Raw genomic sequence first — 23,920 nt, forward strand, 5'->3', positions numbered from 1 at the left:
TGGGAACACTTCTATTTTAAAATCGGAGAACTACGAAAACCACATTGGTTTTCTTCTTTCCCGCTTTACGAATGTAATAAGCCTTAAACACTATCAAAGTCAACATTAGACATTTTAAGTTCATCGAATCGTTCTGATTGAGTGTCAAGTCGACTCAGCGATTGCCTGCAATTGGCAAAAAACTTAAGCTTAAGGAGTTTTCACGTTAGCATTGTAATAGAAGTACACTGGCTTTTACAATGCCAGTGTTTGATTTGAGATTGACAGACTGACATTCCTGAGCGTAACAAAAAATGCATACACTACATATTTGTGGCGTTGAAGGACAACTATGTAGTAAGTACCTGTGGAATCTGTGGAATGATAACGTGCCTAGCACTTAACAGTTCCACATACATACCAGTTACTCTTAATATACAAAAGAAAGGCTGACTGACTCAGCCACTACAGTCAAAGTGAAATGGGCTTCCAGTTTAAGTGTTATAAAGTGTTCATTTTTACAGCCAATATTTACGGTGAGTGAATAAACTTTCCTGGAATTACTGTAAGTCCATTACATTGTAAAAAATAAAAGAATATTTATTTATTTCAAGAAATCGGACCCAAATAAGTCGAGTAGATGTTTAAGATAGGAATCAAGTACATTGAATTAATTTAGTCTTACTACTACACAGTACTTTAATTTCTCAGAATAAACAGACTGAAAATAATATATTTTCACTACATGAACTAATGTTCTTTTAAGCACTAATTACTGAATATCACCAAGCCTGATTTGCCGTCATAGCCAATTCACTGGCGTCAACTTCCAACACTTTACTAGCTGAACAGCAGGTAGTAGACAAACTGCTAGACAAATGTGTCTGGCAGCCGGGATCACTAGCCTACAGCGCTGTCCGTGTGCTAATAACTAACCTCGGACATCTCCTCGCTATCCAACTGCATAGTCATTAATATGACTGAGAATTTCATTCCTTAACACAACTCCTTACTGCTAGAACTGACAAGTGTTGTTCAAACTATCTATCTATCTATTTTCAAATTAGAGTCTAAAATGCTCCATAGGCATCCCTGTGGTACCTGCAATATTGGAGAAGAGTATTCTGGTATAAAATGTACAGGTTTATGTGGAAAATTGTACCATGGTTGATGCCAAACCATTGCTGTGTTTAAAATGTAGAGCAATTAACCAAAAATGCCTATCTAACAAAACAATAGTTGTCCATACAGCAATTAACAGTTCTGACACAATTCAGAAACTTGAAAAGATTATTATTGAAAATAAGTTTTTAGAGCACTCCAACAGCCAAGAAAATTAACTTCAAATGCCCGCCAAAATTAGATCAGCGTTGGTGGTGGAGAATGAGGATTTGAATATGGAAGCATTGAAGCTAAAATTAAACTAATTAGTATGGAGGTAAAATTGGTAGAAATGGAAGTTGACAAAAGTAAATAAATTAGTAAAATAAAATATTTATTACAATTAAATTCAGATCTTCAAGCCTAACAAAATAAATAGATGTACCTACGACTAGAAGCTCAGAGAATCTATGAGGAGAATTATCTTAAAAAATTAGATGAACTCGTTGATAACAATGCAACAAGAATAGAGGGAAAACTATCTCAAGGGCTGCAAAAGAAAATGAAAAAGTCGAGAGATGCAGGCCATAACTTTTAAAGACCTGACTCATAGAATTCTCCCCCTGAGAAAGACTTTCTACCCCAGTAATCTAAGAATAAAATCACATTGCTCTCGTACTGGGCACGTTTGAAATTATCACAAAGTACATCTTATAGTGTTCATTAAAACTTTAAATTAACCAAAGGCAAAGCAACAACTTGACCCACACCTAGGACTGAACCAAACCGAACTACAACCCCAGGAATCAGTCGATCCTGCGGTTAAATACTGAACTTTTAGCAGAACAAAGTTCGTCACTGAGCGAGCACCTCGACCATGGTCAATGGAGTACTTAGGCCAAACGATGACTTCATGAGACAGTCAAACCTGCATTGAAACTGAATCATAAATTACCATCTTTAACGAAATTAAAAAAATCTCCCTTGACATCAGTAACCAGACAGACCTGCAATAGAAAAGTGATTACGCCTTCAGGGCCAAAAGAAAACGACACCTAAAAATAAGCACTTCTCCATTCAGATACAATAAGAAGGCAAATAGCAATAAGTTCCTGTCTATTTGTTAAGTTGCAAAAGATACTAAATAATAAAGAAAAATCTAGGCAAAAACCTGCTAACTTAGCTAAAAACAGGGTACGATTACTGTAACGACCTCTAATGAATGCTGAATGAACTGAGTAAAGTATATGAGTATAAGAGACTAGAGGAGGTTAACATTAAACACCCACACATTTTTAAATTGAATATATATAAAAAAACTATAGTTAATTCTTTAAACGGACTAAAATTCTGAACCTGCACTACCCATGTTCACCACATGGAACAACATGTATATAATCAACAGAATAAAAAGTATCAGTGATGAAGAAAAGACAAAGATTGCTTACTACATTGCTTACTGCATCGTTTTTCCAAACCATTACCCCAAAACTGGGCGAAATATTACGAGTTAGGAATGGGGGAATAGTTCATAAATTTAATTTAACTTTTACTTTATGATTTTTACAATATATATATATATAAGGTTTTTTTATATATTATTTTATTAATATAAAAGGTATGGATATTTGAAAGTTATTTACTCCCATAAGAAGTTTTTTTAATATAAATATTTAAGATTACAAAAGGTTTTTTTTTTTATTTATATTTATGCCAAGTTTCAACAAAAATCGGTAAAACCCGTATTGAAAATAAAATTACTTGTATGTAAAAAACAAAATGGCCGATCTAAGGTAAACGAAGCAAGATAGGACTTATAAAATAGATTATATTATAAAAACATTTTTCGTTCAGTTTGACCTCCTGAGCAACAATTTGGTGAAGTTTGGTCCTGTAATTTTGGGACACCCAGTATATATATAGTTTGCACGAGTTCGAGTTGTTGATAGCCATCGTGTGAAAAAGTTGGATGAATTTAAGAGGGGGTCCGAATGGAAGGTCTCATTACATATATCCTCCCTACATAGCAATAGCCACAGTTTTGTTCATAGTAATTAATAGTACCTGTTCCTTAGAATTTATGCCTTCCCTTTCTGTTCTTTGCGATATATCACATACTGTTGGTGAACACTATTAAATGTCGTATTTATGTTTTAGAGAGTAGACCATCTTTCTTGGTCACCAGTTGAGAACACTCACCTAGCTGTGGAGATATTCTTCCTCATATCAGGAATACTGGTGACGTATGGATACCTCCGGCAGACTCTAAAAAGCAGCAAGTTCAACTTTATTTATTTCTATCTGTACAGATACTTGAGGTACGTTTACGAGGTGTAAGATTAATCTAATATAGCTTTAAGGTTTAATACATAATAATTTTGGCATATTCAAATAAAATAATAAAAATATTCAAATATTTCAGTTGTACACTGTTGTGTTGTCATAATTGCTTTAATACTTGTGAATACCGTACTATGATTTTAATAACTGTTTTACCAGTTGTAAATACTATGTTATGTTGCCAATAAATTATGAAAATGTTAAGTTATCGACACATCCTCATTTTGGCAAAGACCTTTTATCTAATTATGATTTTATGATCTGAAAAGCCTTTTTCCCAGCCACAAGATTCTGCAAGAAAAGTGATGCATTCTACTTGTAAATGTACGATAGAACGCTCTACTTGACCATGTTAAAAATTCTGTATTTTAATACGGATTTATTGTATTTGATAATAACATATTTATTTATGACGTTGATTGTAATAATAATAATTTTTATTGCCTCATAAAATATTCATTGTATTACAATAGTCAACTTCTTTAAGAATGTAAAAGTTTCCAGTCATACGGTATACAGAAGTCGCACCAAACAATTCAAAGATCAATTCAGACTCATACAATTGAATTCTATCCACATTTAGCTATTATCTGTGAGTTCATAGGCCTCCTAGTTGTGTGCCATATACACGTATGCAGTGTAAAATGATTCTGCGATCAGAAATGGTTTTAGACGCGTTTGAAATGCCTTTCACATTGGGGAAATTTTAATAAAAATAGGCAAACTGTTTACCAATTGTTTAAAGTATTATGTCCTTTCCGTATTTAGTAACTTGTAGAATGAATGCCATTGTGTATTACAATAAATAGTTATTAAATAATATCACAAGTCATAAAGTTATCCTATGCGTCAAAATTTAAATACGCAAATATATAAAATCAATATTTATTCAATTCAATTACATAACAGTTTCTAAAGGGAGAAGGCAATGATCAAGCTTCAGATTTATGTATGGAGTTGTTATTAATGAATGGGCTATTGCCTTGTCTTAGTTTTCAGAAGCGATAACAGGTACAGCCAATTAGTCTCCTTGTCAGACGACTCTGGATAATCACTAGTGAGATTATCAGTTCCTAGGTTGGCACTTGCGCCGAATTTCATGTGTGATGGATGATTTTAATAATGTCAATTACAGTTTACACTGATTTCATGAATAACTTTAATAAAAAAAATAACTTAGTTTTATACTTTAGACAAAGTAAGAGATCTTAAAACGTTCTTGCACGATTGGACTATAGAATGCATAAGCAACTAAATAAATCATCACTGCTTGTAAAACACTGTAAACTTTCAGGTATTTCAGGCAATGAAGTTTTAACAGACTACTCAGTACATACCGTAATATGAAGCAAATGTAACTTTGCATTCATAATTACTATATTTTTAATTGGATAAGTCACAGTAGTTTTCACACCTAAATATTTTTTCGCCAATGTTGTTAGGTTCAAAACAGCATCGAAACATTCTTATTTATGTGTATAATGTTAAGATATTACGACATAGTTTTGGAGGTCCATTCGCATTCAAAAGATGTTTAATTGAAAAATTTTCAGTCTGCTCTAGACTGAAGATGGATCTCTATAGTTAGGCCGAAATAAATCTAAATTTTATAATAACTTAATTAATAAACTTAATTTAGGAGCTTGTTGTGAAAACCTAAGAAAATAATCCTGTTGGTCTAAAAAGTATCAACTGTGCTTGTCCCATTGCAGATTGATTATTGCTTACATTAAAAACATATGGAAAACTCGGTAATATCAGGCTTTAACGTTCATAAGGTTGAGTGTTGAATGTGTCTTTACCTCCGATAAGCATTAATATCTTATTGATGAGCATATTGATGAATCAATACTATGAAGCAGCCTTTTAAAAAGTAAAACCTATCACTAGATTAGCTTCTATAGTTTCATGCATGATTAAGTGTTTCACAGACTGACGCCGGCTCTGGCAGTGGTGGTGTTGTTGTACGCTACAGTCGCTTTACGGTTCTCCGATGGTCCACTGTGGCGTCGATACTTTGATGTGCTGAGCTCCGACTGCCGCCAATACTGGTGGGCCACCCTCCTCTACATCAACAACTACCTTGTACCCTATAACATGGTCAGTGGTATCGTCCGTAAAATAAAATATCAGCACACTACTTTACAATCCTATATTATATACCTTAAAATGTACTTATTCGATAACTTAATCATTTTTATCATAATCTAAAAGTTACTAGACTTTAACTTCATATAGTTTTCCAAGTTCTGCATAAGTATATACAAATTCTCCAAGCTGAAAATGTTACTCATCACTTAGTTATTATATGTTACAGTGTACGGCGCAGTAGTGGATCATATCTTCCGATTTTCATTAGCACCTGATTTTCCCGGTCTTGCTGATAGGTTTTTATGAGAGGCCCAAGCCGGAATTTCTTATAGTACTCACTTAGTTATTGTCTTTTAGAATTTAAGGCGCATTCCTGGTTCATATAGTCCCATTTACATTTGTACCTGATTTACCCGGTCTTACTGATAGGTTTTTATGAGAGGCCCAAGCCGGAATTTCTTATAGTAATCACTTAGTTATTGTCTTTTAGAATTTATTGCGCATTCCTGGTTCATATAGTCCCATTTATATTTGTACCTGATTTACCCGGTCTTACTGATAGGTTTTTATGAGAGGCCCAAGCCGGAATTTCTTATAGTAATCACTTAGTTATTGTCTTTTAGAATTTATTGCGCATTCCTGGTTCATATAGTCCCATTTATATTTGTACCTGATTTACCCGGTTTTTACTGATAGGTTTTTATGAGAGGCCCAAGCCGGAAATTTCTTATAGTAATCACTTAGTTATTGTCTTTTAGAATATATGGCGCATTCCTGGTTCATATAGTCCCATTTACATTTGTACCTGATTTACCCGGTCTTACTGATAGGTTTTTATGAGAGGCCCAAACCAGAATTTCTTATAGTAATCACTTAGTTATTGTCTTTTAGAATTTATGGCGCATTCCTGGTTCATATAGTCCGATTTACATTTGTACCTGATTTACCCGGTCTTACTGATAGGTTTTTATGAGAGGCCCAAGCCGGAATTTCTTATAGTCATCACTTAGTTATTGTCTTTTAGAATTTATTGCGCATTCCTGGTTCATATAGTCCCATTTACATTTGTACCTGATTTAACCGGTCTTACTGATAGGTTTTTATGAGAGGCCCAAGCCGGAATTTCTTATAGTCATCACTTAGTTATTGTCTTTTAGAATTTATGGCGCATTCCTGGTTCATATAGTCCGATTTACATTTGTACCTGATTTACCCGGTCTTACTGATAGGTTTTTATGAGAGGCCCAAGCCGGAATTTCTTATAGTAATCACTTAGTTATTGTCTTTTAGAACTTATGGCGCATTCCTGGTTCATATAGTCCGATTTCCATTTGTACCTGATTTCTCCTGCCCTCTTGATACCGCTGCACAAGAAACCCAAGCTGGGGTTGATACTCATCACTTAGTTACTATCTGTTGCAGTGTATGGCGCAGTCCTGGTTCATATCATCGGACTTCCAGTTGTACCTCTTCTCTCCGGTCCTGTTGATACCGCTGCACAAGAAACCCAAGCTGGGATTGATACTCACCGCTGTGTTCTTAGCTATCACCACTCTCGGAAACATCTGGAATGCTATAACAAACGATCTTAAAGGTGCCATGTCTTTCACGGTGTGAGTATTCAAAAAATTCCTACGATTAATATTAAGAAATGAGAATTTCAGTTTAAGTATGTGTTGCTTACACATGGTGTTTTTTTTACTATTATCCTGACATGTTTGATAATATGTTACTGTAGTAAACTTTTTTAATTTATTACAGTTATTAATTTTATTTACAGTGAGTTTGATTTCAAAGTGAACTGTGCCTGTTTAAAATTCATAGAATAACATACAAAGATAGAAAAGTAGCAGGGAAATAACTTTTTGACACTAATAATATTAAAAATGGATTAATTATGTTCTCCTAACAAACTCTTCTATAAACAATCAACGTTATTTATCTGCAACAAGGCTAACATTGATAGTCATTGGTTTAAGAAATGTGACAACTATTAATGTATTGGTACTTAGAATAAAATGTTGAGATGATGGGAATAAGTACGAACCCAAACATAATGTATTAAAATTTGAAATGAGCTATGAGAAAGATATTCTACGTTCGAATTCGAATGAGGAAATTGGGTTTTGGGGTTGTTATTTTCGCAAAGCACCAAACCGTGTAGCAGGTTTACGGAGCCCCGGAGATTGACTTGGATTCGGGAGAGTCGTGAGTAGTTTGTGGCTACCAATAATGCCCTTTTTGATTGTGTTCATTTATAACATAAAATTCAAATCAAATATCAGTCATGGAACTTAGTCATATTCTAATCCTTTGATTAAACCTCTTCATAGAAAATTTACCTTCAGTACATTATTGTGCTTATAAGCAATTTGTGTCTTAATAAATTCAATATAGCACAGCTGATTCTATCTCTACCACAAATCTGTTAGCACCACGTAGCTTTTTAGCGTATGTTTTTTGTCAGGCATAGCCAAATTGGCTCAGCATCTTATTCTATCACCCAAGCGATACTTCGCGATGGCTGTGCTTATAATAACATAACCTCCGCGACATGATATTCAATGATTGCAAACGAGATTTCGCTAGTATTGTCCTAGTTGCAAAGCAGGATGATTAATTGGCTTCAGTTTGTTTTAAGAGCCGTACTGTGGGAGAAATTGGCTGGCTGTCTCCGGTTTAGTGTTTGCGATTGAAAACCAAAGACCAGATTGGGATTGAAAGCTTCTCCAGTTTCCTGAGTAAAAGTTGGTTCTTCAGACAACTCTCAATCCGGTGGAGAAAAAAGGCTTTATTTGGTTGGTATGCTTATCTCGGCATGACTGTTTTAAATGTTTAATCTCAATCATTGTGAACCAACTATACTTTCAGTAAAACCTTTAAAATGGGCACATACAAAAGTGGCATACTTTTAAATAATTAATGGAAACTTAAAATATTCTTTTCCGTTTCAATTCTCATAATGTGATGAAAGTAGTTGGAAACTCGATTAAGATTCACTAACGGTCTAATAAGTGTAAATTATAAATAGTAAAATAAATTATTTAAATAAGACAAACCTTATTTTACTTTTGTGTACATAAAAAACTGAATCCTCTTCTTGGCAGTGACAGGAGAACTGAGGACAGTTTGGCGAAGGACTACATAGTGACCCACTGGAGAGCGGCTTCCTTCCTGATAGGGATGGGTCTCGGCTACATCCTTTTCAAGATCAAACAAGGGGAACTGATAGTAAAGCTGTCCAGAGTGAGTAACAGTTAACAGTTATGGAACGTATTACTGGACCTGGATCCTAGCTTACCTGTTATCACAGTAGTATATATAACACATGATTACATTATGGTTACGCACCAAGATCACTTACCCATAGTAACAAGGGTTGTAAAACTGCTATCCTAGATTTTGGAAGATAAAAAGGGGGATGTATACATGAAACTCAGTACAACTACGGAAAATATCTATTAAAACATCATCTGCTTTGAAGATTTTTTTTATTTGAATCTTTAGAAAACCTGATCTTAAACACGTGCCATTAAAATTTCTTTACGGTCTTGTTTATGTTTGCTAGATCAAATTGTTCCTAAATTTTTATAGTTTGTTGTAACCATTATTATTAATAATGTGCAATTATTATGCTATTTTTTTTTTTAGCTAGAATTATTATTCTACTGTACTGTGTTTTTCTTTCTTATTTTATTTCGGTTGATCTTATAGCTGTTCGACGGAATTATTATCTATTGCGACTGAAAACTATTTCTATGTTGAAGGAAAAATATTTCTTTCTATTTAAATAAATTTGGAGATAGCAAAATTATTTATATTAATAAGAAATGCATCTGATAATGATACAAAATGCTTGTTGTGCGAAAATGCTTTTTGGAGAAACCCACCTATAAAGTTTGAAAGTCACAAGGGAATTTTTATGTATTCAATTCATTATTATGGTTTACTATTCTAGTATTTCTTTAATACATTTATGAAATAAAATTTCCCTGGTACAAGTTTTAATATAAAATATTTCTTATTAAAAATAAACAATAAATAAAAAATGATTTGTTTATTTCTGTAAGAATGTTTTAGAGTAAAAAAGACCTTCAACAAAGGATCGGGCATTATATAATAAACAAATCTTACTGTTGTGAAGACCAATCCCGTTTGGTTACAGTTTATTTAAAGATGCATACATATGTAATAACTACAGAAATTCCCAAGAACATGATTTAGCATTTAAACTATTATATATTGTTCATTTGTGCTTATAGTGATACAATTATTTCAAATAACTGATAAAAAGTATTTTAACCTAAAAATTCGTTTATTTATTATCTATCCAATTAACTCATATTCTTATTTTGGTTATTATGGTCTATGTTTTGTTCAGGTGGTTATACTGCAAGGAGAGTTCAGATTGAGATTTTTCTTGAATATTATCTTGATTACAACATTGTTTTTTGTACAATAATGGAATCGTATAAACAGTGTAACAATGGAAAAGTTTTTAAACATTCATGTCAAGTCAACCATCACATCCTCTTCAAGATAAATACAATATTATATATTTTTCACACTTTTTGTAACAATAAATAGTAAATAGTAAAATGCATGTATGAAGTATATCTTTGTAATCTTTTATCATGGTTATTTTAGGCCAAACTATGGTCAGGCTGGATGCTATCTTTATTCTTCATCATATTCAGCGTTTTCTTCGTAGCGGTACTTGAAAGTCCTGATTATGAACCCAACCCTTGGGTGGACATCCCTTATATGGTATTCCACAGGCATTTGCTTACCTGGGGATTTGTCTGGATCATCTTGGTCTGCACCCTTGGGCACGGAGGTGAGTTTTAAATTTGTCTTATAAAAACCATATTCATAACGATGCTTTAAATCCCTAAGTAATACCAGTCCAATCAGCGTCAATTTCCCCTTCTAAGTGTATTACCCTCAGAAAGAAAAACAAAAGAATGAACAGGATGAGTATAGAAAATGCAGGTGACTACTTTGTCGATGTTTTATTTAGCATTACAGTTAAGCAACACAGTGGGTGAGTTACTCATTTTAACTCCAAAATCATTGTAGACCAAAATCTATTTGTTTCTTTGAGAGTGTGTAAAATTATTTAACTCAGAATTAGCCTTTATTAGAAGTGGAAGAATCCGTATATAATTTGGGTGAAAGGATTCCTGAAATTTGGAGGTGCTACACCATCCAGATGCTCTATCTCAACATTCATGGGGACAGACAAAAAGAAAGAAATATACCGTGGATTGGCAAACGGCAAGTGACGTCAGGTCGAGCGGTTACACGAGTGGAAAAAAATATTGTAATCCATATTACCTACTGTCGAGATTCATTTTTTCTAATGCAAATGATTATAGTATACTAATATTGTGGTCACTTCAACAAGACAATTTAAAAATAAAAAATAAATTTGTGTATTTTGAATGTGGTATAAAACAATAATTTAATGTAGTTTGATGTTCTTTTAATTTTTTTAGAGTTTAATGCAATGTTTTTACATCTTAAAAGGTTTGTTCTGATATACGTACTATATTTAAATAGTTCAATGCTACTATATTGATCAAATTAGCATTTACAAATTTTTGGTCTATTTAAATTGACATATGGAAGGAAAAAAATGGCTGCAGAGGACATAATGGAATAGTTTGATAAATAAGTAATAAATATACAGTACCGGGTAAGTCGCGTGGTGGCGAGGCTGCACACTACAATATCATTCAAAGTTAAACCACGGTTTATGAAAAAAATATAAAGAATTAATATTTTTATTTCGGAGTTTACAAACAATTTACACTGGCCAAATACACAAAAACTTTGTCGCAGAAGGAATTTTAAATTAAAAATCACTTTGTAACTAAGTTTAAGATTAATGAATGTACTAATAAAAATGAATGTAAAACTACACTTACAAAACTCTTATTATCATGTTAATATACTTTTGTGCAAGAGCACAAAATTTTAAATGCAATTATAATTGTAGCTATGGTTAAAACAGTGTTAATGGAACGCGGTGAATAAAAATTGAGCGTTAGTTTTGGAAGCTGATTTCACCAATTAAGTGGTGACGTGGTTTGGCTTCAACTTCTCTAAGAATGTCCCTTTTATGAGTATGCCCAATTTATTTTGACTGTGTAATTTATGCTCCACAGACAGCTGGTCCTCAAAAGTTATATATGTATATAAAGCTGTTTCATTAAAAAGATAGCCGATACCTTTATTCACCTAACGATATGTTCTACTAATATCACACACGATCTTGTTTGAGGCTTCATATTCTCATCTCTAATAACTAAGTTAAAAATACGAGTATGAGGCCAGTCTTCTCGGTATATTTTCCTTTGGAGAAAATCCACATCCTAGTCAGTACCTAATTATTAATTACTTATTGTGTGTTTGTAGTTTCAGCCACAAATGCAGAAGCAGAACACATATTAGGTTAGGTACCGAACTAATTTTTAGTTATTTTGAGAGATTTTGCTTATTACATGAGTTACTACTGTAGTCGTTTCAGAAGGGCCATGCGAAACTTTTTCGATCATAAAACTATCGTTAGTTTCAACTGCCGTAAGTGAAAGTAATTTGTCATGAAGCAAATAATGGCTCACGTGATGCTCAACCTGTTTTAAAGCTTTGAAAATTTTCTTTAACATCATAATATCCACTTTAATTTGGAAAAAAACGCTTAATTTGAAAGAGAATTTTAGATAGTTAAAAAGATATAAAATGACATAGTAAAATTCAGAGTTATTTTGTTTAACAGAATGGAATGTTTTTATTAGTCTGCTCCTGAGAGGAACATGAGGGAGTCGGAAATATTACCTGGTTGTCATGCCAAGAAATTAAAATAACTAAGTTTAATATTTATCTTGAATTATGCGGTGTTATGTGAGAGCAACACACTTTGTCCGACAATGACGTAATTACGCATCTCACTCGCTTTTAATTTAGTTTTGTACCTTTTCTAAAATTATTTCCACCTTAATAACTATTTTGGTACTTACTAAATTTTCTCAGGCAGAAAACGACAGTTACGGATTTTATTTTATAAATGTGTAGTGTAGTACAATTTATAAAGTAGCCTACTGTAATGTCTTTTTTAATCGATTCAAATTATAATTTTTGCAGTATAGAAGCAATTATCGGTGTTACTACTGACGTGTGCACGCACGCACACACGCACGCACGCGCACACACACACACACACACACACACACACACACACACACACACACACACACACACAGTGAGAACTACACGAGATATGAAAAACAGTTTATTATTATTGGTACTGACTCATTGTTACACACTTAAATTTTCGGGACTAATTTGATTCCTAAAAAACGTGTTTAAACATGTTATGCGACATGTATTGTACGCTTACTTTAGTTAATTTTATTTGTATTTACTTTTACTTATATGTCTAATAATATTGTCTCTTTTATTTTCTTAAACTTTAGACTAGATATATATATATATATATATGTATATAAATAAATATATATTTTGTATTATATTGTATTATAAATAAGAAAACTTCATATAAGTTTTAACAAATATGTATATTTGAAAACAAAAATATTAGGATCATCATGATTTACTGAAACGAAAATATACCTCTTTAATCTATATATGAATTCAAAAAATGTGTATGAGTTTTATTGTTTCAAAGATAATCTTTTTAAGTAGTAGATTTCTTGCTTTACCGTTCTCTATTACAAGTAAGATAATATTACACATGAGTAAGCGAAAGGCATTCTTTAAACGCATTTCAACGTTCTTTTCCATGTGGTGATCTTAATCCATTCTCCAGTTAAAAAAGACCAATCCATTCTCAAGTTAACATATGGATCTAAAAACTTCCATGAATATCTCTAAACAATAATTGATTAATGTGATGTTTCAGGATGGGTAAACAAGTTCCTTTCATGGAGTGCTCTGATTCCTTTAGCCAGACTTTCGTATGGAGCGTTTCTCACCCATATGCTGATTCAGTATATGGAAAACTACTCTCAGAGGGTTCCTATCACTATATCCCATCTACACTTGGTAAGAAAAAACTAGGTACTTTAAGAAGTTTTACATAAAAAAATGTAAGTGGGTTTATAATATGCAAACAAGATATTTGTTTACGGTAATTGTATTTATAGACTTATAGAAAGAAATTTTCTTCATAAAACTTATTTGTATAAATATACGCGTAATTTTCTTTAGAATAGTTCAATACCTGGCCGGGTTCAATACGTTCCAGTTGAATCCAAACTGGATGTACAAACAAAGAGGGATGAGTCACATACCAGCAACCTCTTGGGTGCCTAGAGTAGCACATCTCTAGTCACCGAAAATGTTACGATATTGGATTAAAAGGGTTGATCGATGATGAAGTTTACTGCGGAGAATGACTGTTGAAGTCACTTCCTTAGTGTAAAAGGTTTCCTAACCACAAATGTATAAAATACTGCCTCCCCCCATAATAGTGCTAGCACCCTCTTCTTTCAAGGCTTCTTCACTCAACCTGAATATCCTTTCACTCCGCTGCACTCGCAACGTAAAAATCCTTTTCTGAGTACGTTTAATGAGAGCTGTCCTCTGCTCATAACTGCAGAAAGTAGAACTGAACCAGAGCCAAACAAAAAAACGAAGCTAAAAATATGAATTTATATATATGTACATTAATCATGATTTCAGGGAAGGACATGTGATTATAATAATTTATAAATCAAAGTAAATATGTGTTTTAGTTTAATATACAATTTAAGAAAATAAAAACCAAAATACTTAGGGAAATCACATATTTATGAATAAAAAGTACGTTATTTCATCCTGTAATTTGCCATGTAAACAATATGAGTACATTCTACGGTCTTTAGTAACTCTGGTTATAATATGCTCATTTTCTGCAATTAATTATGAAATAATCATTAATGTTCTGCATTAAAAAATATTTAAAAGGCTGATCTGTAAAATGTTTAAAAATTAAAAGAAAACTAAACTAACTGAATACTTATTGAAATATTTATTTTAAGTTTGTAAAATTGGCCAAACGACCAAAATCTCCAAATACTATATTTTTGTGCTGAGGTTAGATACGGTAATTGATATCTTGAGAATACTAAGAGCTTAATACCGTATAACTAATTTTAAACGATTGTACACTGTAAAATAATTTGGAAAGAAGGTAGGTTTTTATTTAATCACATACTATTTAGTATTATAACTGGTTGCACTAATTTTCTGCCAAAAGTATAAGACCTTAAAAATTGCTTAAGAGGAAGTAAAGTAAATATGAAGGAGAAATAGAGTTTATTTAGTTAATGCGTATCCAAAGTAGGACATTTTACAACTTATTTGTGATCTATAGACATGACGTGTGGTGGATGATATATTCATATTGGTGGCTAAGCTATATGAAATCGCCAGAGTCAGTGATTTCGTTCTAATAGTCGTATAATCGTTCTAATAGCCATCTGCAAATTTCTTTTTCCATTTTTGAGCACTTGGGAACCCATACTCATCTCCTAATTTACTGGTTCACTTTAACCAAGTGAATAATGATGGGGTGTAACACTAGAAGTAATCATTTATCCTTTAATATTTATTCAAGTACTAAATACTTATCCTGTAGCATACTATCACGTTGTCCTTTCAGTATGTTATTTAAATAGATTTAAATAAAAGACACGATTTCAGTGGTACCACGTCGCTGGAGACTTCACCCTCAGCTACATTGCCGGTGCTGTGCTTTACCTGACTGTGGAGGGCCCCTGCTCCAACATTACCAACTGGTGCTTTCAAGGTGCGTTAGTTAATTCACAACTAGAAAAAAAATCAAGCATTCAAAATTTAAAATATCCACAAAACTAAACCGAAACTGCCAATATCTAGCAGTTATTGGTATGGGAAAGTTAAAAGGACCGAGTAGTTAAGATCAATACGGCTTCTTTAGAAACGGTTTCCAAATTTTAGACCATTTAACGCTATCTACCTTGTTGAAATAATTTTGGTTCTTTATTATTTCTAAAAATTATCTAACCTTTGATAACATTAAGGCATTTTCCCATGTATTTGTGTTTTGTGGAATTCTATTGTATTTTAAGTCTTGAAGCTATGTTCTATTATGGCAGATGTTTCCGCATGCTTGACGTTTCTTATGTTTACTATTAAACGTTTTGTCCTCCTAATTTAGATTAACATCATCCCATGGGGTTTGAGACATCGTTAAAAAAATTCAAATTATATTTTGTTTGACAGTAATTATTTAGTAGTCATCAATAACATTTCTAAAAACATTGAAACTTTAAATGTAACCATGTTAATATTATATAGATACATGAAAATAAATGAATAAAGTAAATAAATGTAAATGAATCAAATAGAGTAAAAGTTAAAGATAATGAAAATATTATGAGATAATTGTAAAATATACAAGGGAAAGGGAAAACATTTACTGTATTTTGGAGCATTTTTAACAATTCTTATAGAAATAGATTTTTAAAGTATGTCATAAATTTTCACTCCAAGTAAATAGACTAATTTGAATTATCTTACTTTTACGTTTTAGATCAAATACTTAGATATTAGTAAATGCATCACGAGTAACCCAAACGTGTGATTTTCCAGGTGAAAAGAAGACTAAAGAAGTCATTCAAAACAAAACTGAGCGGTTTGCTTTTAAGAACCCAACGTGACGTCAACTTTTTGTGTTATATGATTATATCTCAACAAAATCCCAACATTTCAAGAGGAACGTGAGCAGTCGTTGTTTCTTCCTTTTTGAAAAAACCACTATTTATTATTATTTTTCGATATAATGGCTCTTTTGAACGACTTTTATTGTGTAAACATTCGGCCGGCCCAACCAAATGTGAAATAACAAATAATTTTGTTTTGAGTTATCGAGTAAACGTAAACATAACTTTATAACTTATGATTGAAATAATGGTAAAATAACATCATACAACAATAAAGCGCAATACTTTTTTATATATTACCCTTAATAAATGTACGTCTGTGAATAACGTAACTCTGTCAAAATCCTATTAATAATTTTTAATTAACACATTATAACAACAAGTGTCAATGTAACGCATTGTGGTTGTTTAATCATAAAAAAAGTTACTAACTTTTTAAATAATAAAACTATGAGGAATTAGGTATTTTGACATTTGAAATATTATACTTAAAAAGTTGATGTTTAAGTAAAAATAGGAAACTTATTCAAATAAATAAAATCATTGCTTCGGGGGTAGTAATGGAACAACTTGTATTTACAATAACCTTTAACAATAACATGCCAATTATAATAAAATAAGTTATTTATAGTTCTCTGAAAAAACTAAATCCATTACACACCTTTATTTTATAGAAGGAAAAGGGAGGGAAGTGAAAAGAATTTGCAAAGGTTTACTAGGCTTTAAAATTTGACATTGAAGAGTTAATTATTTACTCTAAAACATAATATTGTATATTAATTAATGATATCCATACACCATAGTATATTCATTTGTGGTTTAAAAAAGCGAAGTTCAGTTTAAAAGAATCTGTATATCTACATAAGTACCTATTACTATTTAAAGATGTATACTATTTTTACCACATATATAAAATAAGTATATCAATATTGTTAACATTCAGTGTGTCAATTGCTGCACTGGAAGCATTTTAAAAGCATACGGACTAATACAATTCAAGCTCTACAAAGGAGAGGTCGCAGTCACTTTACATAAATTGTACAGACAAATGGGGTGCTCTTGAATAAGAAAGTGTAATTTAAACTGTGACAGTTGTTGAATAGGCATATAACAATTCTAAAAATTGAAATATTAGCACTCATTTCAATAAATTTATTAAACATATAACATTTTATATTTTATTAGTATTTTGTATAAATTCGCGTTATAAAATATTGTATACAGTGCACAAACGCAGATGACAATCAGTAGCTGTGACGAAATTAGAAAATAAAAATGGCCAGTCTTAGCAAAACATATAATAATTTTATTTTAGGTGAAAATTTGATTAAAACAGTAGATGTGTTAAAGATAAAGTGTTATTTTAGTGTCCTTGGTTTCGTTGGGCGTGGGATGTTTTCAGTACTTCTTTGAGTAAATATGTTATTAATATGCACATTTTTCGCAAAAAATAATAAATATTTTCCAATAAAAAACAAATTTATGACATTTTTGTAACATGTGGCACTAAAATACTCCGTTATGACTAGTAAAGATAGAATCCCTCAAATTTGAGAAAGATCTTGTAAATCTGATATAAGTATATAAGTAACTAATAAGGTAAAAGTACTAATTTGTTTATTAATTCATACTATACACCATGGCATTGTGTGTTTTCCCTTCAAAAATAGAAAAAAATAGAGAGGGCTGTACTTATAAACCTATAACCGCTAAGTAATGCTACATCAATATATAATATATCTATATACAGGTTAATATTATTATTTTAAACAAAATCTGTAAAAAAAAAAATTACATTATGTATAACACAGGTAACTTACTTTTAAAGGTCTACAAAAAGTAGTAAACTTCTACCATACTACAAGTGAGAGGCATTTCCCCAACAGAATACAGCGCCTTCAACTACTGATCGCGAGAGAAAAGAAGAGACCTGGATTCTGGCCTATCTGAAATTTGCAGGCGCTACTACTAGTATGTTGCCGCGCCTTGTTTCGTAATTCCATTATTGTTTCACTGTTCCATTGCTATGATAATCAATTCGCAGGATTGGCTGTAGGGCGAAGCGCCTGAAATTACCGCGCGGCAACACACTAGTACACAGCTGTGCGCCGGCACGGGCCAGGTCTCTTCTTTTCTCTCGCCATCAGTAAATTCGTTTCTGTTATGTGTACTGCATTTTGTGATTGAAGGCGCAGTGCAAGCGTAGTAGCATACACATTGTTGTACATTTATGATAGAGAATACTTATTTTTAATACACTGCAAAACTCAACAAATAAATGTCCGAAATTCTGATATCTATGAACATTGATACTCAGACACCTTAATAATACATATGTACATTACTCTCTGTTAAAAAGACTAAATCATTGTCTTTATCTCATCGAGTGAAGCTGGTTTAACTTTAATTTATGTGTCTTACGGTTGGGCGTGAGTGAAGGCAAAAAGTGTTAACCCTTTCAATACCTTCCCCACCGCCACTGAAAATAGAGTGACTGATAATATATTTCCTTTTTATAGGAAATTCCACAATTTTGTTAAAATACTGGTTTGTGTGCTTATAAAATACAAACTGGCTCAAGGTCCCGGATTCCGGTATTTATCGGGCGTTTAATGATTTCCTGTCGTGTGCGTATTTTTGTCACGTGACAGATTCATGAAACATAAAAATGAAATGTTGAATCAAATTCCAAAAACTTTGAAATTTATTTAAAAAATGCGTATTTGGTAAAGTTTTCTCTTGGCGAAACCCAATAAAAGGCCATGCTGAGTTTCAACTTTAAATACAGTCACTGCTGTTTTCCCGTGATCACAACGTTTAGCCCCAGAGGTTCGAATTACAACTCTAGTTTAGATATGATATTTTCAATCGTCACATGCGATTTAAGTCCCGTATGTAATGTGATAAAAAACACACATTTCACTTTAGTTCTCTCTGTTTTGTGGCTCTGCTAAAGGTTACAAAATATTTCATAAAAAAAGGCAAGTGCAACTTGGTGGTGAAGTATATACATTTTCTACCCATACTACACTTGCTTATTTGCTCATTGTTTGGACGTATATTAATGTATCAAGATGGTGACCATTAACAGTTTTCTTAAAGAAATATTTAAATCCAAGTTATTATGTCCAATTTTTATGCGTATTCATGTCCATTTCATATAATTTTATAATGATTTTTTATTACAATAGTTTGCGTGTAAAAGTCCAAATCTATAGCTCATTTAATTCTCGAGATATCCTGCAAACAGGTAGAAAAGAAGATAGTAATACATAAAAGAAGGTGACACGAAAATAATTTTTGCAGAAATGAAATATCACGAAACATTTAAAGTGTAAATTTGAAACCTTTCTTGAATTATCTTGCCACATAACAAATAAGGTTTTTGTTCATTAGGTAAGCTGTGCTGTTTTGTTCATCAGTGTTTAAATAATGAAGAATACACATCCAATCACTATAAAGTGGGGTTGTGTGTTGGGATAATTAGGGTAAATGTGTTAATATGATATATGCTTGAATCCCTTAGGGGTGTATTGAGTTTGTTTACAAATTTATTAATTCCGCTATTTTCTCGTTGCCTTCATAATTACCATTAGTCCAATGTAAAAATGCTCTCTAACGCTCAGCTGAATCCTACGGATTGACATTCATCACCACCGAACTCGGTTTTCTCATAGGGAACTCATATAGAAATAAGCTTTGTGGATATTTTTGATTCTATAACTCAGATTGTTTTCGAAGTATTGTGCGATCTGACAGATAGATAGATAGACTGAAATTAATTTTTTTACGAGTGATAGGCTTCGGTTAAGCTTAGCTGATAATCACATACAAAGGAAACATACAATTTTGGAAATACTTCTATTTAGTAACAATTTATATATTTTACAACTGCTAAAATGTCTTCTCTGCAAGAATACAGAGCTAACATTATTTTTAATTTGTGACGTTATTAAGTCAGTCATGAACGAGTGTTGAGAGCAAGAACATTTTTAAGCTACAATGATGTACAAACTGACATTAGAACTATTGATTCATATTTAATTTGTTAGTTTCTGGCGACAGCCACACATTAGCCTATCTTTATTTCCGCCGTGTTGGAAGGGATAATTCTATCTTTAATGTAAAAAGCGGTGAAAACGATTATGAGTAATAAGTTAATATAGTTCAATCAAAATGAAACATACAGGACTGGTGGAAAACAGCACTTTATAATATCTAAAAGGACACTTGTGCCAAATAATTGGTTTTATTTAACGCCAACCGATTTCAGAGCTATCATCCTTGTACATAGCACTGCAATAAATTGAAACTAGGAGAAATTAAATATGCTAATGACTTTTTTAAGGGGAAACCTTCAAAGGAATCCGATTCGGACGAATGAGTAAATAAATACTCTCATGCAACAGTGGGAGTAACATCCACCGCAACTACGGACAACGCCAGTTTCATATTCGAATGCCCGATAGCGGTCGGTACATCGTAACTTCTTAATCCTATCAGATGAATGAACTCAATAAGATGGTGATTTAGAAGTCGAGAACCCTCTGGTGTAGAACCATCTCCTTTCATGCCACCGCTCGCAACTCCATGAGGGTCAACAAGATTAGTCGTCCTTGAAATATCACAAGACTTACGCAGGTCGTAAGTATGATAAAAAACTTCATTGTATTTCCATACTGAGTGATACAGATACAAGGTCCATACAGGTCTACCTAAGGCTGAAGAGATTTGATGTCTGCTGCAGACAACCAGTTAAACTACTGCTATACAATATCTGTCTAGCTATAATACATGACTACTTGCTGTTAAAAACTTTGTTGCGGCTATACTGTATATTGACTGAGCGTGATTAGTGTTTTTAAGCCTGTCGCTGTATGCAACTATAGTATTGAACCTTTTTAATACAATTTGTATACATATGAATTGTTTAGTTAAAAATATTTCCTTCAGTATTGACACTATAGTGCATTCTATAGTAAATAGTTTACTAATTATGAAACATGTTGTGTAATTGGATGTTGTTGTCATGGTACTAAAACAAAGATCTGTCTCTGTTCCTAATCGATACCTTGTAATGAGCTACTACGTCCCGTAATCAAACGGTTGCCCATTAACACCTATGGATAATTGATGCTAATCGACAGATGTCGAACGTGTTGTGCGTTATTACCACCTGCAGCGGTTTCAATCAGGGGTAATTCGTGTTGTGCGGGTGGCCACCCCGGTTGCGCCGTGGGTGGGGGGGAGCGGGAGCTGATTTCACACCTCAGTCGGCTTCCGGCGCTCGATGAAACAACATCATCACGACCTTGAGACGGGATAACCTAAAACTGTGCTTGTAGGCGGCGACTAAATTCTAAAATCAATTTGAGTTTTTGCTACAACATCAATGTTGTTATTTATGACATGATTGTACTCGGCAGTCTTATAATGTAAATAATGGTCCATAATGTGTTCAGTGTGACTTTTTAAAGTGAGCAGTGAGTTTTTCTTAGTGGTAAGTAATTCGAACATTATTTTAAATGTGAGATGTTGTACTATCATAGTTTTGTTTAAGGGCTTTTATTGATAAAATATCACGACTTATAACAATCATGAAATATGGTATTACAAATTGACTATATAGATATAAGAGACTTTGCAGAGAACTATTTAATTTTTAATGTTTATTTCATAAACATTCGTAATAAATGAATAACTTTCAAGTTCTGCGTTATTGTATTAACTATTTTTAAGTGCAACTCATATGCTAATAGGTAGTAAATATACAAAACTCGGCGCATTATTTTTAAACAGTTAAATAAAATTTGTGGAAAATTTGTATTTATAATTACATTTGACATGTCGCTCTTCTCCATTTGTAACTAGATGTTATATATTACCTTGGTGCGTTTTTTCACCGTGCGTCCTTCAAACTTCATCAGAAATAAGGAATTTACAAAAATAGCTAAGATGAATTTTGAAACTAATATTTCTGACAAAAGTACTACTATCTAAATGTTCCATCTTGTACAACTAAAAACCTACTAATGTCTAAATATTAAATCCTTTTATTTTCAAAGAATTTAATAGAAAATAATGACATTGTAAATTAAATCGTGTATTAGAAATCGCATTAAATAAGCGATCAGCTTATTTCCCTATCAACTTATTTTACTTATCAACTTATTTCACTTATCACTTGAAAGGCAATAGTTGCTAAGGAAATCTTTGAAGCGGTGTTAGTACGAATGCATTTGGCATAATGTTCCAAATATAAAACATAATTATTTCTTAAGGTAAGGACACAGGATAAATAAATTGTCAGAACATCTTAAATCCTCTGGAATTTTCATTTAAGAATGTACAGAGATTTACTTTGGTCAAATTAATCTCTATGCTGAATTTATTGTTTGGTTAAATTATTTACGTTAATGAATAGCTCCCGAATATGGCATATCTCAACAAATCTAGCCCTAATTCAGCTAACAAGAATGGTAGGCCCAGAAGGAGATGTGAGTACATCATTAGTAATGCCATCCCTAGTCATATCAAACCATTTAATATCACAAATATAAGAGTGAAATTTTGTGTGCATGCCACAATACATGCCACAATACAATCATCACAATTAAAAGTAGTAGTAACACTGATTATAATAGTTGCTAGTATAACCGTAACAGTTCTTGATAAATATTTAAAACATTGATGGGGTAGCCTGTTCAAGAGTTTAGTAAGCCCTCCCGACCAGAAGACGCCTAAGACGCGGCATGTAAACATTAATGTTAGGAGATTTCTTAATATTTTCTTGCATCGAGTTAAATATTTTGTGACCGTAGGAATGAATATATAGTGACTTTTAAACAAACATAATCTGAATATATTTCTATACTTAACTCGGACTTGTTTCTGGTATTGTAATTATGTTTCAATGCAGGAATAGTATTCTGGTGGTGGCACTTACACGTGTGTGAGAAATAAGTAGTTGGAACAACATTAATACTCCTTCCGATAGGAAATGCTTCCTACAACTGTCCCTCCTGCCTACCACAACCCCGGAATATTACACTGTACACCATTCTCGATTCTGACGGTCTTGATAACATCGTCAGAGATAAAATCAAACAGACACCACAGAGCAAACATTGTTAATTTTAATCTTTTGCATCATGAATTGATAAGAACATTTCACTCCAAATCTTAATCTATGAGTAGACATGGATTTACTTGACGGAGTATTAAATTTGTATCATTAGCATAAAGGGAATGAATGATTAATTTATGCTTTTAATGTTATATATATATATATATAATATTTTATATATATATATATATATATATATATGAGAAAGGAAAATAGTAGAGGAGAAAATATTGAGCCTTGAGAATTTTCTGTTTTTACAGCGGAAAAATTGGACCGATAATTCTTGCCCTAGTTAAACCTGAATTGAACTGTTTAAACTCGTCCTACCAGAAAGGCTTGAACGCGTTTTAAGATAATTGCCTAGTGGTAATGTAACGTAAGATCGATAATATCTATATAAACAGAAGTAAGTTAATATTAAACATGACAATAAGTTTTTCATTTCAACTATAAAAACATTGCTGTAGAAAATTTTCTGTAGTTTTCAATTATACATTGATTTATTGTTTTGTACTCAGTAAAATACACATTACAATTAATTAAATCTTGATCTAAGGGGATTTAATTTATAGTA

The 23,920-nt window shown here is 32.3% G+C and overlaps 2 protein-coding genes across 2 annotated transcripts in view; both read left to right on the plus strand.

Annotated features, from left to right (window-relative positions):
• LOC124354083 (nose resistant to fluoxetine protein 6-like) overlaps positions 1-16,502 on the plus strand; it is a 46,964-nt gene extending 30,462 nt beyond the window's left edge. The window contains exons 7-14 of the mRNA XM_046804287.1: positions 3,238-3,398; positions 5,352-5,520; positions 6,934-7,124; positions 8,619-8,757; positions 10,159-10,348; positions 13,436-13,578; positions 15,220-15,325; positions 16,150-16,502. Coding sequence (XP_046660243.1) covers positions 3,238-3,398; positions 5,352-5,520; positions 6,934-7,124; positions 8,619-8,757; positions 10,159-10,348; positions 13,436-13,578; positions 15,220-15,325; positions 16,150-16,217 — 1,167 coding nt within the window. The 3' untranslated portion in view covers positions 16,218-16,502. The remainder of the gene's footprint in view (positions 1-3,237; positions 3,399-5,351; positions 5,521-6,933; positions 7,125-8,618; positions 8,758-10,158; positions 10,349-13,435; positions 13,579-15,219; positions 15,326-16,149) is intronic.
• Positions 16,503-19,329: 2,827 nt separating this feature from the next.
• Positions 19,330-23,920, plus strand: part of LOC124354084 (voltage-dependent calcium channel gamma-5 subunit) — a 255,010-nt gene continuing 250,419 nt past the window's right edge. Inside the window, exon 1 of the mRNA XM_046804288.1 lies at positions 19,330-21,720. The gene's annotated coding sequence lies outside the window, so the exon portion shown is untranslated. The remainder of the gene's footprint in view (positions 21,721-23,920) is intronic.

Source organism: Homalodisca vitripennis, chromosome 2 (assembly GCF_021130785.1).
Source record: "Homalodisca vitripennis isolate AUS2020 chromosome 2, UT_GWSS_2.1, whole genome shotgun sequence".
Classification (NCBI taxonomy): Eukaryota; Metazoa; Arthropoda; class Insecta; order Hemiptera; family Cicadellidae; genus Homalodisca; species Homalodisca vitripennis.